This window comes from Toxotes jaculatrix, chromosome 22, assembly GCF_017976425.1.
Source record: "Toxotes jaculatrix isolate fToxJac2 chromosome 22, fToxJac2.pri, whole genome shotgun sequence".
NCBI lineage: Eukaryota > Metazoa > Chordata > Actinopteri > Toxotidae > Toxotes > Toxotes jaculatrix.
The window spans coordinates 3,379,280-3,393,561 of NC_054415.1; the positions used below are offsets into that span (position 1 = coordinate 3,379,280).

At 42.4% G+C, this 14,282-nt stretch overlaps 1 protein-coding gene across 1 annotated transcript in view; it reads right to left on the bottom strand.

The window, feature by feature from the left end:
• The window catches only part of LOC121176015 (ankyrin repeat and BTB/POZ domain-containing protein BTBD11-A), a 124,259-nt gene extending 113,442 nt beyond the window's left edge, over positions 1-10,817 (bottom strand). Inside the window, exon 1 of the mRNA XM_041029933.1 lies at positions 9,738-10,817. Within this exon, the coding sequence (XP_040885867.1) occupies positions 9,738-10,602 (865 nt within the window). The 5' untranslated portion in view covers positions 10,603-10,817. The remainder of the gene's footprint in view (positions 1-9,737) is intronic.
• Positions 10,818-14,282: the final 3,465 nt, after the last annotated feature.

Below are 14,282 nucleotides of genomic sequence, written 5' to 3' on the forward strand. Positions count from 1 at the left end.
TGAACAAAATTGCTACATCTTCACATGAGTCAAGTTGTGAGCAACTCTGAATGTCAGGAATACTGTAGTGGGACTATGCTGCCGCTGTCGCCGTTTCTCAATGAGCAGTCATTGAGAAACATGTCGTTGTAACCGTGGGCTTCAAAAGCAACAGAAAAACGGTGTTCTTTTTGTTATTGCAGGCTTTGTGCGTTGGTGTTTGCACTTGTCAAGTTGGGATTAAGTGGTGGAGTCGGTTAACACAGGAGAACGGGAGAGGGAGGATGTGCTCAAGTCAGGTCCTCATCACCAAAGGTATTCCCCTAGACTCCATTACCCAGAATGCTAAGTATCCCTATCACTGGCCTATTTTGTGTCACAGTGGCACCAGATGGTTCTCCCCAGAGCAAGGGGCCTAATTTCCCATCACCACCTGGGAACAGCCAGAAACTGCTCCCGCACTCACCCCTTATTAATTAAATGCTGTAATGGCGTGCCTGTTCTGTTGGGATGTAACACACCACACTGAAACCCCGTGGCTTGGTGAACAGGAGGACACGGACACGCACCATATGCAGGAGGGCTCTGTTTTTCTGTCTCCACTTTACTGACCGGGGCATCACTTTGTCTCTATACTCTCGCCCCCGTCCTTGTTTTCTTGTTACTTTACATTTTTCAAAGGTTGTTTGAAGTTGATTTGAAAACAAACAAACAAAATTATTTCTGATTGTTTGGAAGGTGTGGATTAGCTTTTAGTTAGCGCATGGCTTAACCGGACATCTATTTCATGGGTGTTTGTTCGCTGCTCTGGATTAATGTGCCAGTATTAAACTGTGTGTAAAGGCAACAGCAGCTGAGCCTCAGCTAAAGAGACTGGAGTTATTTGTGTAACCACCAACAAAAACCGAAAAAAAAGAAAACAGTTACTCAGTGAGAATTACACAAATGCAGTTTTAAATGTGCATATTTGTGTGAAGTACAAAGCAAGTAACAGCAGGAAGAGGGAAGAAGGCAAATAAATTTAGCACCATCCCAAAATTCCTTCAGATTTTTGTTCGATAAATTAGCAATGAATCAATTAATCAATTAATCAATTACCAAAGCAAGAAGCCTTTTCATTACATCAGCGTATCATTTGATTTCAGCTAGAATCAGTGTTTTCCACCTGTAAGCTTGAAGAGGAGACTGACTATATTTAGACTTCTTGGTGTCTGACTGTACAAGTATTACACAAGAGTTACACAACTTAATGCAAGCATACAAATTATGTGTTCTTAGTAAGCCTGTGGATAAAGCTGTGTAGAGGAGATCCACCACCACTGGCCACCAGCTGAAAGACATCATCTGTGAGGTGTTTTTTTTATGAATCATCCATCTGGTACAACTGCTAACATTCAGCTCCAAATCTCTTTTTGATCCTTTAAAACCAACTTATTGCAGCTCCTTCACGCTTAAATTACAGCCAAATAAAAGTAAACAAAGGCCACTGGATCGCTTTTCTGTCAGGAGTCAATGTGAAGTGCAGGATGAAAACATAATGAAAGGAAAAGTGCAGCATTTCTCTGGGTTGGATCCTGTCTAAGTGTGGACGAGCATGAGAAGCAATGTGAAAAACCTTCCTTCTTGATTCTTGCAAAGCCTTTAATTACTCCTGCTAGAACATGAGGGACAGACTAGAGGAAGCCAAGTGATCATGTTAGAGTTTGTAGTAATCTGTGCTTACTGAGGCTGCTGGGAGACGTCATAAGTACGAGTGTTCACATCGAACAGAAATGTGACCCACCAACAGGAAGGTGTCAACACAAAGGTACAAGCACGCCGAGGTCAACTGGAGACACTCTGAGCCACCACAAGCAAAAAAACATCAAAGACTTTGTACAGCGAGTAAAGTAGAAAAACATAAAAGACTTCCTGTTTGTGTACGAAGTTCTCATAAAATTAACAGGAAGCCTGTCAGATTTCAGAAAGAAAGGACAGAGAACAGTAGAGCAGGGGAAGATGAGCTAGAAAGGGAGGGTAAGGAGAGTGTTCAGTATGAAATCTGGAGTTTATGTAGAAAATCTCAATAAACATTAAGCTGCAAAAGAGATGTTTGGGTCAAACTGAAAATACAATTATGCTAAGAAAAAAGGAAAAATGCATCTGTTCTTATATCAATATATTTTTGCAGTGACGATGATGGTAATACAGTTCGACTGGTCCAATACCTGTGTGGGTATGCACTTTAAATCCAACAGCCACACAGCTTCACTACAAGCTTCCACTTTCTGAGTGTAAAGATTCGTCAGCTAAACTGGGCTCCGGCATACTTCAGTCAGATTCGCACCACGGAAATTAAAGATGCACCTCCTAGCAGTGCTGGTCCTCAGACGTCAGTCAAACGCTGCCATTTGGAAACGCCCACTCAGGCTTGAACCTTAAGACAATTTGCACAACTACATTACATTCACAGAAGCCACAATATCATGATATTTCTCTCGTGGACTAGAGGGGAAGTGTGAGGAGGGAGGGAGGAGCAGAAAGATGGTCTGGAGGAAAGAAGTCAGCGGAGAGATCAGCATCTGTCACTTTCATTCATTTTGATGCTCAGTCAGCAGAGAGGAAGGTGTCAGTAACTACTGTGCACAGAGCACTCAGAACATGGATGCAAATGTAGGAAAGAAATACATATGGATATAGTTTGTTCCTGATTTACATGTATTTCTACAGTGAACATAAACAGCTTAAACTCTCAGTGTCTGTAGTAAGTGCGTGAAATAATAGCAGGGGGAGGATAATAAGCACAGGGGGAAGATCTGATTGATGCCTACTGCTTTTGAAAACAACTCTCATGGTGCTGGAACAATGTAAGTCATCTGCCCAGCTGCGTAATTCAATAGCAAAAGGGCTGAGTAGCAATGAGTAACCAAACCAAACTTGAGTATCTAGTTGAAGTGATATGATTGCATCCCACATGGCATATTTGTTTTCTCACATTTGATCTAATGAAACATTACACTCAAGAGGGCAGTGACTGGGTAGATTTTTATTTTTCTTCTGTCCAGACGTTTTTGATGAGTGCCTGACCAAAGCTATTGAGATGCAAAATTTTTCCACAACATGTTGATTCTGGCTAGAAATTCCCTTCATCAACAGCATGAGGCAAATAACCACAGAGCAACACGAACAGTTTGACGTTACGCCGCCTGTGTGCCGGCCAGCAGTTCAAAAGACAATCATGAGAAGTCCCAGAAGGACAAAAACAAGCCCTGAGTCAATAGATGAGTGTCAGAGGATGTGATTTCTTTCAGAACATCCTCATTCCCGGAAGAATGACATCAGTGTTACAGAAAAATAAACATTTCACAAACCATCAGATGCTTGACTCAAATAATAACTTATGAGTTTCGAAACCAGTTAATAGCTTTAGTCATAATATTTTTTTCTTTATATAGTCTTTATATTAGTTGCTGATTTTGAACAATTCCAGAGACAACTCATGTCCAAGTGGGTTTTACTGCGCAAAAACAATAATACAGTAGGATTTTTTTTCTAAGGCACAAAGAAGAGTCTTGAGAGCTACAATACACAAAAAAAATTGTTTTTGCTCAGGGCCTGATCAAAAGCATAACCAGAGAGGACAGAGAGCAACCACGGGTTCGGTGCAACAAGAGTGTACGGTGTGATAACGGAAACCTAGAGACACCTCCACAGGAAGCAAACATACAATAGAGCTGACAAGATATGGTGTGGTTTTAACCACAAAAGCAAGCTGCCTGATTTAAACAGCACAGAATTAGAGACTACGTGATTCAACATCGCTGCACCTGGATAAAGTGTGACTTTAACTGCGTTAAAGCTGATTGTTCTCAGGACATCTGCCTATAAAAATCCATGTTTCTACTAAGCCTCAGTGGCACCTGGACATGCAGATCATTTAGGTTTGGAGCGCTGAGGTGTGGAGATATCCATCTCTGAGGCTTTTGATGATGACACGTCAATGAGGGTGAAAGTTTTCAGTGGTGGAGTTCAAGGTTCAAAACCTAAAAATGGCATCTGAAAAACTTAACAGCAACTCAGACTAATACATGTAACTTTATAATGTGATATTGCTATAAAATATATCATGATATGTTTACGTACCATTAATTTTTAAATTGAAAAAAAAAGTTGTTGCATATATGCTCAGTTGAAACTAGACTTTTGCAACGTGGGTGAACTGATCCTTTAAAGAACAGAAACTAACAAGTCATTGTAAAGTTAATGACAAGTTAAAACCTGATTCTTTCTGTTTCAATAGACCTGAATTGCGGCAGAAGTGAAAAACAAAAAGTGAATTAAAAGTGAAACCACACTGTCTAGGTCTTTTTTGTAATTTCTGTGAACTGACCCTTCGATGCACCTTGTGAGACTGTTAACATCATCCTCTGACATTACTATGACTCTCTTTACAGGTAAAAAAAATTAAGTTGCAAAAGAAATTTAGTACAAAAACTACAAAAAAGCATTATTATGGGTGCTATGTGTACATTTATGCTAGCAGCAATGGCCCTGGCATGTACCATGCCGTAATACCACTTTGCGACAGTAAGTCACTGTAGCGATGAAGAAGTCGCGAAGCCCAGAGGACGTATTTCTAACCTCTTGCCTTGTAAATGCAATGATGGCTGAAGCTCTTGCTAAGTAAGCAGCTGTTAAAGCTGGTGTTGGATATGTAGCGATAGAGGAAAAACTTACATTTAGCACTTTTAATTTCAAATGAAAGCAAACGCGGCACCACAACTGAGGGCGCTTCAGGACTCCCCACAGGACATAAGCCCCGAATTAAGTTTTGTACCACTGACAGGTAACATCAAATAAAACTGTATTTTGACAGCCGCTGTCACAAGTTGTCGACATCAAAGGAGCCCAGTGAGTCTCCAGACTTCCAGGATGTGTGTCATCTCATCTCGCTATGCCACCATCAGTTGCATGTTGTGTATTTGCCAAACTTGGACTGTACAATTAGGTCATTTTTGACATTGCGGCACTGTTGAGCCGCGACCGAGGGATGAACTCATCAAACACAAACCAACTCCAAATCGGCCACCTGTTGTACCGACATCTCACCCATATTACGGGTCAAAAGGTTAACAGATGGAGCTCATTACACACAACAGTGACAGCACATTGTTCAACACGGCCATGAGCAGAGCGAGAAAGATGCCGAGCAAGTAAAGAGTAAAGAAACGGCAAGAGAGGTGAAGATAGTGAACACGTGGGACGTCCTGGTACTTTCCGACCAGACAGATTTTATTTGATAAAAAATTAATATGTATATGTTCTCAAATGCTGAGTGTATGTTGTTTGTCAAACAGCACACCAAATGCTGACATGCATTCAAAAGCCGTGTAGTCTTGAAGGAACCTATGAGAAGTGTCTCTTGCAGTTCTCAGCTAAGCAGGCATCTTAAAGTTACTGACATCAAGGATCAAGTGACGTAACTAGTTGCTTTGTCTCACTGATCAATAAGAAACCATGTCAAAGAAAGTCCACCAGTCTGAATGTCTAGAAGACATTTTATCTTGGCCACACAGACCAATCTGATCAAACACGCCGACATGATCCTGCGCTACGGGTTTTAAAAATGAATGAGAGGTATTATCATCTTTGTTCTCTCCAGCTCCCTGGTGTTTCCCATTGCTAATTCTTAATCTTAATGACTACCAGATAAGCACAAGTGTTAATTAAAGAGAGCTGCATGGTAATTATATCTCTGAGGGACCTGTGCCAATGCCTCCTCACCACCACCTCCTCCTCCAGCTGACACTCCAGCCTGGTTTCTCCTCCCGCTCTTGACTCCTCCACAACATTAAGCATTCAACGCTCTCTCACACTACTTTCATTATCTCATCCTGACCCACTGCGTTCACCTAGTTTCTGAAAATGGAAGGGGATGCACGCTCCAATGACACTGGTAATAAAACCACAGCATTTTGGGCTGGTCCCTGATGCCCCGAGCTGAGTTATAGGTATTTTTGGAATCCCTGCCAGCGAAATCACCGAGAAGCATATGAAATGAAAGTCAATATTTTCACAAGCCAGTAACATGGATGGAAACTGGAAATGGATACAGCTCATAAAATTCATCTCTGTCCCAAAACAACTTCACATAACTTCACAATCATCACTGATCATTGCTGAGGCGGGGTGAAGGGGTGTGGGTGCAGCCTTTGGTCTTATGAAATTACCATGACATAAAAATCCATCACAACCAGCTCGCCTGCCTGGGTGCTCGCATCTCCACCAGAACGACAGCAATCTGTCAGCTCATCTGCGAGTCCACCCGAAGGAACGGAAGGACAGGCGGAAAATAATAACAGAACGGACAACAAAAGGCTTTGCCAGAATCATGTGGGTACGAGCTGAGCTTATTAAAAACCACAGTGGAAAACAAATATGCAAACGCGGAGCCCACCCTCCAGCAGAAAAGACAATAAAATATGGTGTGAAAGACGGAGAGTGAAGAAGGAGGGAGAACAGACACCCGCTGCTAATTTAATAGACAGACTATAGGAGGCCATGCACTTCCATTATGTTGTGTCATCTGTCCTGCGGAGGTTGGATGAGTTCCTTGGGGAAGGTCACGGCAAATGACAGAGATAATCACAATCATTGGGGACTCCAAATTTAAACGCCACCCCGGCAGGTTTGGGAGCTGATGACCAGGCTGTTTGTTCCTGACGTCACTTGTCATTAGACGGTTTAACATGACTAAGAGGGGAGGGTCAGACATGGCGAATCCTTGTTGATGTCAATACATCAGGAGAGATTCACCTGTAACATTTTCACATGCAGTATCTGTACAATGTCTCACCGAATGTTAGGCAAACTGATTTGCACTCCACAAGATATTGTTGCTTTTGTATGTTTAAGTGCAACAGACATCAACAAAATTATCAACTGTCACCTATAGCACACACTGGATACAGTGTCCAGCCACGAACCGTCGATCCAGGAGACAAATATAATAAACCTGCTGGAGAACTGACCCACATCCCTGCTGACACATTATGCACATAGCCGCCACCTAAAGCTTATTTTTAGGTTTTAGGTTGCTATTTGCTCAGCTACAGTGATTGCAGTTGTACTGGGAAAAGCGCGTCATAGGGGAGGCCACAGTTCATGTCTCCCGCCCCGCCGACGGGTAATGATGCCAGAACACCCATCTGAAAACGATGAAAACACGTCTGTCCTAATTTGCTGTTTTCATTTTCTTTCAGTATCTCCACCTATTCCTCCACCTGCTGACGGTTATCTCTCTCATAGGTGTGACTAGTTTCAGAATTAGTATTAAGGTTATTAGTAAGCAAAGAAAGAAACACGATGAAACTACATTCCTCTCACGGTCACAGTGTGTTTTCTTTGTAATAAGAAATGTTAGAAATCCTACAAATAACCAGAATGTACAAGCTGGACAGAAGCATGTACTTCTGCAAACAAAGGCAGTGAAGAAATGCTTCCATTTAGCTCTGCTCATTAGTCAGAGCAAAGACGCTGTCACAAATGGTCACTGGTAGCGCCGAGCAATGTGGATTTAGTCATTATGCGCTGCACTGCTTTTGTTCCCCAGGTGAAATTTTAGACAAGAGACCATGTTTCTCACAAGAAGGACTACCCTGCTCTCGCCCACCTTTGCCTGAATATAGTCTCGATCCTAAAACCATTCTCTGCAAAGGCTCGAAACTACGCAGACAAATGGAGACACTACAGACGTATGAGTGAACGTTTGATTAATATGCGATTAAGGATGGTTAATTATTGAGCCCCAGGTCTGACAGTTCAAATTGAAATATGACGTTTTAATGAGTTGTTCCTCTTTAAGTGTGGTCAGAGATGACTAAAAACCCAACTGACAAAGGCTGCTCCTTAAAATATTTCATAAAATGTTGGATCACAGGAAAAAAAAAAGGAAAAAAACCCCAGCACATTTTAAATCCTCGCACTTTTGCCTTTCTAACTGTCACAGAATGACATCATGCTGTTTTGGGTGAGCGTAAATTGTAGCCTCCTCTGCACCATCAGGAAATGATGCGTTCCATGGAGGAGGAGGAGGAGTGGAGGGGGATGCATGCTTGGCTCTGAATCCTGTCTACACTGAAGTTCCTGTTTCCCAGCTACAATTTTGGAGACAAAGCAGTCGTGTGTAGCATTTTCCCCCCAAGGCTAAATATCAATGTATAAGAATCCAGTTTCTCCAATCTCAGAAATCCCTGTTTTTTCACCATTTTATATCATTGTATACTGATTATCTCTGGGTTTTGGGATTGGTAAAAATGAAATAAGACATCTGAAGGCACCAGTCTGGGTTCTGGGAAATTGTAATGAATAATTTTTCTTTTTTTTTTTAATTATTTCTTTACATTTTGGTGTATTAGTGGGGTTGTTGTTATTGTTGCATGGGCTGTACATGACAGAGACCGAAAGGTTTGGATTATAGAAAGAAGCCTGCACCCATGACATTGAATTTCAAAGCAAGTCATATCACTGAACAAAATAAGAAAGCTATTTCAGATCCATTTTTCTTCGCACTGCCTCTGGAACAATCTTTTCTGGTGCGCCTATAGAGGAATGGCTCATCCACAGGCCAGAGAGCAAATGTGTGAAATTCCTCTCATATTATGCTGAGAGAAAACAGTCGCACAGCGACAATTAGCAAAAGAGCTGCAATATGATTTTTTTCTGTCAATATTGCACGACCAAGTTTGGCTTTCAGTTAGAGAATAGCATTTCGAGTCCCTTCTGCTTTACAGTTTCAGCCAACTCATTCAGGGCTTTGGATAAGAGGGCCAGCCCACACTGACAGCTTACACCTTCTGGAGTGAGACAGTAATAGCATTACCAACAAGGCCAGCGCACAATATAAACACAAATCCTGTTTCTGCAAAATCACGACACACACATCATCTAGACACACCATGCACACCAGGGTTTCACTCTGTCAAAAACAGTCATTAACATTAACACTCTTCTTGTCTCTAACGAAAGTCTGGGAACACAGCAGCTTCAAAGAAACAGAAGTTGGAGCTTGTTTGATCTTTTTCAACCATAAATATCAGTTCTGACTGTTGCTGCTGTGGGGCTTTGATAGGCACTTCCTGTTTCAGAGGTGGGCCTTGAGGTCTTACAAAGCTGTGGGTAATAAATATTCAAAAAACTGTCAAGCCCTTTTGTTTGGGAGTGCAATTACATGAGCTGGATAAGCAGTGGTTATTTCCCATCATAATTATACACTTTATAGTCATATTACTTTTCCAACCGGGCTGCACTAAGCAGATTACGACTTTGTGCACTGTGAAAAGTATCTCCTCAATCAAATATTCAGCTTTAAAACCGTGTCGCCCTTCAGACAAATGACTAAAACATGGAGAAGTGCGCTTGTGTTTGTCTCTGAAAGAAGATTCGGTTTACCTAAATCAAGCCTCCTGCTCCCAGTTGAGTCACCAAGCCTTGTTTAAAGACACAGACGCTGGTTTCTAGATATTTCTCGCAACACGTGGACTTCCACTGGAGATAAACGCTTGAAACGGCTTCTCGAGGGGAAACTGATCGCTTATGTGGTGGATTTAGCTCATGTGTTGCATTATCATTCATATAAGGTGCACGATAAGCGTCGATAAGTACACAAAACTCATATAGTGTACGGACCAGGTGACAAAAGAGCGTCCAACCACATTTTGGCAAACAATTAATGACTAATTGGCATGTCAAGAGTTATCTTTCGTTTGAACTTTTCTTACCACTTGAATTCTTGCCACATATGAGGTGCTGGTAGGGCTGCAGCAGACCCCAGATCTCCGAGTCGCTGTTGATGGCTTGCTCCAATGACTCCAGCGTAAACTTGGGGATCCCGTTGTCCCTCTCCACCAGCGCGCTGCGCAGGACGCGGCTGAACACCTCTCTGAACAGGCTTTCCATGCAGGCGGTGAGGTATATGGCAGCGTGTTCGTGGATCCTGAGGGCCACCCGACTATCCACCATCCACCTGAAGAACTTCCCCACGGAGAAGATCAGCCCGCAGCGCGCTGACTTGCCTCGGCTGAACTTGTCCCCGGTGCTCATGTTGTAGAGGGACAGGGCGCTCAGAGCTGCCGTGATGCAGTTGACGGAGATGGTCCATGAGAGCACCACCTTGATGGCGCTCTGGATCTCATGCTTGGTGCACTTGGCGTAGCGCAGACTGAGCCGCTGCGCCTCCCGAGCTACCCTCACCAGCGCACGGCTGATGAGAGCCGACAGCCGTGCCAGTACCTCCGGTGGCGGGTCGCCCACCATCAGCTCCTCGTCTTTCCTCAGTGCGCCTTCCACCTCGCCGAGGCTCCATGGCACGTCCTCCAGCTCGGGCAGTTTGGCGCACTGACCCGAGCACTCCAGTATCTCCGTGTCCTCCGCCAGGACGGTGTTGACTGTGTCCAAACTGTTTTGTCTGCTGTGCATGGATTCCGTCAGATGCCAGCAGTTGCCCCCATGCGCGATGGACTGATGCGTGTCGGAGCAGCACAGCGACACGCTGGACGACCTGACCGAGTCCGCGGCTCCACCATAACCAGAATCAAGCGTTAAATCCTCCAGCGTCCTCACGACTGTCTTACCCTTGCCTGCCATAACTGCACCGCATACTGTTGGGTATGCTTGGTCTCTCAATTAAACGCCACAAACTCGTATTGATGCCTTTTCTCGGCCGCTGTCCGCTGTCCGAATTTATTTCCGGCTTCAAGAGTGAAACGACAGGCGTGAGTCTCTACTTTCCTCCGTTTCTAAGTCTCTGGATGTCTTCGATCTCCTCTTGTCCACAACTTCATACGCGTAACCTGAGAGCGCACAACCCTTCCGCGCTCACCGCAACAAGCGCAGAACAGGCAGGACTCTGATGGAGAGGTGGAGCCTGGAGCCCCGCGGGCTGAAACGAGCCAATAGGCATCTCCACCAGCTTTGATTGACACAAACAACCTAACTGCTACCTTTGAGGACAGGCTACCTGGTGCTGGTGAAACATAACTGCAGAATCAGAGATACACACGTAGGCTGCCGTGCCAAGCAGTCTGTTATGTGTAGTCGTGAGGCTGCAGTGAACTGATCACGGCAGTGTCAGGATGAGAGGTGGATTCCCACTGAGACAACACATGGTCCAAATGTGAACTGATGACATATGTAACACAGAGAGGGTATCCAAGAAAGAGACTGCACAAAGCAACGTTTTTATTTTAACTCTACCACATGAAATTCAAATGATTTATTGGAATTTCAAATGGAATAAATGTTTGGGAGGGGACTCAGACAGTTTGGGTTAGTTAAGGTTGTGCTTAGTTTTTACAATATTATGGATAATAAGCAAAATTTCTGGATTCTGCTGTGATTATTCTGAATGGTTAAAAGATGAAATGCATAGTCTTGGGTCCTCCAGTGACAAGCTGTTATTTTCTGGGATGCCGTCCCACAAGAGTCCACCAGTAGTGGTAATTTTTAAAGAGAAGTTAAAGTGGGTCTGCTGCAGCAGAAGTAGCTTCATTGAGGAACATCGTAAGCTTTAATGCCAGATCCCTATAAATATTTTACACTTAAAGGTACTTTGCTCTGAGCTGTTTTAGATCAGAGATACTTCCAGTGTCCGGTGATGATGTAGACCTGTAGTCCTGCTTCAAGGTGCAGCACCACTTCATCGCGATGTTGCTGAACGACTTATGCTCCCTGTGACATCAACATTTTTTTGTCGAGCCATAAAAACAAAGAGTGAGCGAGTTGAATTCTGAGGACATGCTGAGAGGAACAGTTGGTGGAATGATGATTCATCCATTCTGCTGGGGCTTCTCCTTGTATGTCTGAGCTGGACCAGCCATCTGTCCACACTGCCTGCCATGCCAGAGGCCCTTTCATATTTTCTTAGCATGACACTGCACTACCCATGCCAAAACTGAAAAAAAAAAAAAAAAAACATACTACACTGGAATTTTGAGAAATGATGTGTGACGCCCACACTCGCAAAAGTGATTGACAGGGAAAAGTGTAAAAACAAATCATGCCAGTATCTTACTCTCATTGTTCAGCTGACAAATAATAAACAATAACGCTACCACACTGCATGATGTATGTTTTAGAGCAAACTATTTCAGTTTATTTATATCCAGACCCTCCACAGAGACACACAGAGCCTCTGAATGCTATTGAAGAAGACATTTTTGAATAAGAAGAGCCAAATTGGAGAAGGTTTTTGTTGACTGAATATTGAATTATTTAACCGATAACACAAGGGAGATTCTGGTAGTTGGTGACAGTAAAAGATGTGAGAAGAATGTTCATTCTTACATGAGCTCCATAGAGAAAATTAATGATTAATTTCATTTTTGATTAAATGATGATAGTGAATTTTGCATGAAGAATTCTTCATTTATATAGAGTTGTTTAGTGCTCTGTGTAAGCAGATGTCACCATGAGTGTGTCCCGTCCTCCAGTCTGTGACATTGACCGAGTTCATCTCAAGCAGTCTGTCAAAAGCTCATGATGCAATGCAGCATATCTTGATGACTAACTCAGGTGAGAGCGGTGGAGGTGGGCAGCTGTCATCTGCTTCTCTACGTGCACTGTGGCCCTCCAAAGCTTGTCCTCACTTATTAAGCCTTGGTTGCCTGGTAACAGCAAAATGATCATGAGTTTCCCGGCAAGATGATAGATTGTTTGTTTTTGTTTTTTTCCCAGCAGAGTGAATGTGTCATATGATCATGCTTACTTAGTCATTGTATACAGTCATATTTTTTATTTGGTAATATATTCAATCACATGCTTTTAGATTTGGCTTTGTGTGGTGTGCTTTATGTGATCATATTCACAATATACAGCCTCGTGTAAAGTCATTTTCTTTTATTTGTTTTAACATTTTATATATTTTATGAAGCTCTTAAGTGCTGTTAAAATGACATTTGGTCCTTCTAATGTATGAGAAGAGTTTTGTATAATCTATTGTTACAATACTATGAAACAACAAAGACAAAGACATAATAATAATAATAATAATAATAATAACAATCAGAAGAAGAAGACTACCCTCATTCTCTCGAAAAATTGGACCATTAAGTGTAAAAGACAGAAAGACAAAAAAGTGCAGCATCCAGTAAGAACTGCTCATAATCATGTACGGATGCATTATATTGTGTACTAGTGGCGTGATGTTATACTGCCACTTAGAGGCCAAAACGTGGTACTACTTGTAATGTCCAAAGCAGCATTTAATGTCTTGCATAATTACAAGTCATTTTATGTAAGAGAATATTGTGACGCATTTCTTTTTTTTTTAACATCAAAAAACAAAAGCTATAAAGACAATACGATAGTGTGACATATACCGATACTACTACTATTTATAATTGTAATGATATAATTTAGACATTCGTACATGCGTGCATACTTACACATATAACTGGATATTGTAGGTAAGATGAGGCAGGTAATCTTATTCTTAAAACATCTTTAGCTCGAACAGCAAGACGAAGCTTTAGAGGAAACACAAGACAAATATACAGTTATGATTTTGAAAAAGAGCAGCATGAATCCCAAGACCAAAACTTGGAATGGAACAAAAGTGCAGAGGATAGAAACGTTTTGAGCCTCGATTTAAAACAGCGTTAAAAGCTGAAAAAATAGTTTGTTTTTTTGTTTGTTTGTTAGTTTTACTGAGCGCTTCATCAAACTGCACAGATGATTTCTGTCTGCAGAGGTGGTTTAATAGCAAGTGCGTAAGCTGGCGTACTACAATAATACCGCACGCTCACATACACGCCATGACACACGCGCAAACACACCCGCGCACACAAGGTGACGCGTGAGCAGCTCCGTCCGCTCATGCCAGACTTCATGTGCTGATCCGGGTTCTTTTAGGGTAAACAAGCCAGTGGGCTCAACAGGCTGAGTCACAGTTTTTTGTTTATGTGTTTAAAGTTTTACATTATTGCCCTGATTGCGGTCATAAAAAAAAATCTACATGAACGCCATTCTCAACTGTTAAAGAGTTCATTGTCCATCATTAACTTGTTGTTGTTAAAGGAAACAATAAATAAATAAATAACAGTAGAGTTAACCTTAATTTGAATTTATCTTTACACGGATATATTTTTTTGGTAGAGCTACTGATATGTGGACACTGTTCAGTCAACCATAAGAGTTCACAATTCAGTAATATTACCGCTAAGTAAGCTACTTTAACTGTAACTGTTAGCCGTCGCTACTCTTTCAGGGCAGCGGGGAGCACGCTGCAGAAACGTGACCACGTCGAAAAACGCCTGTAGCGATTTGGA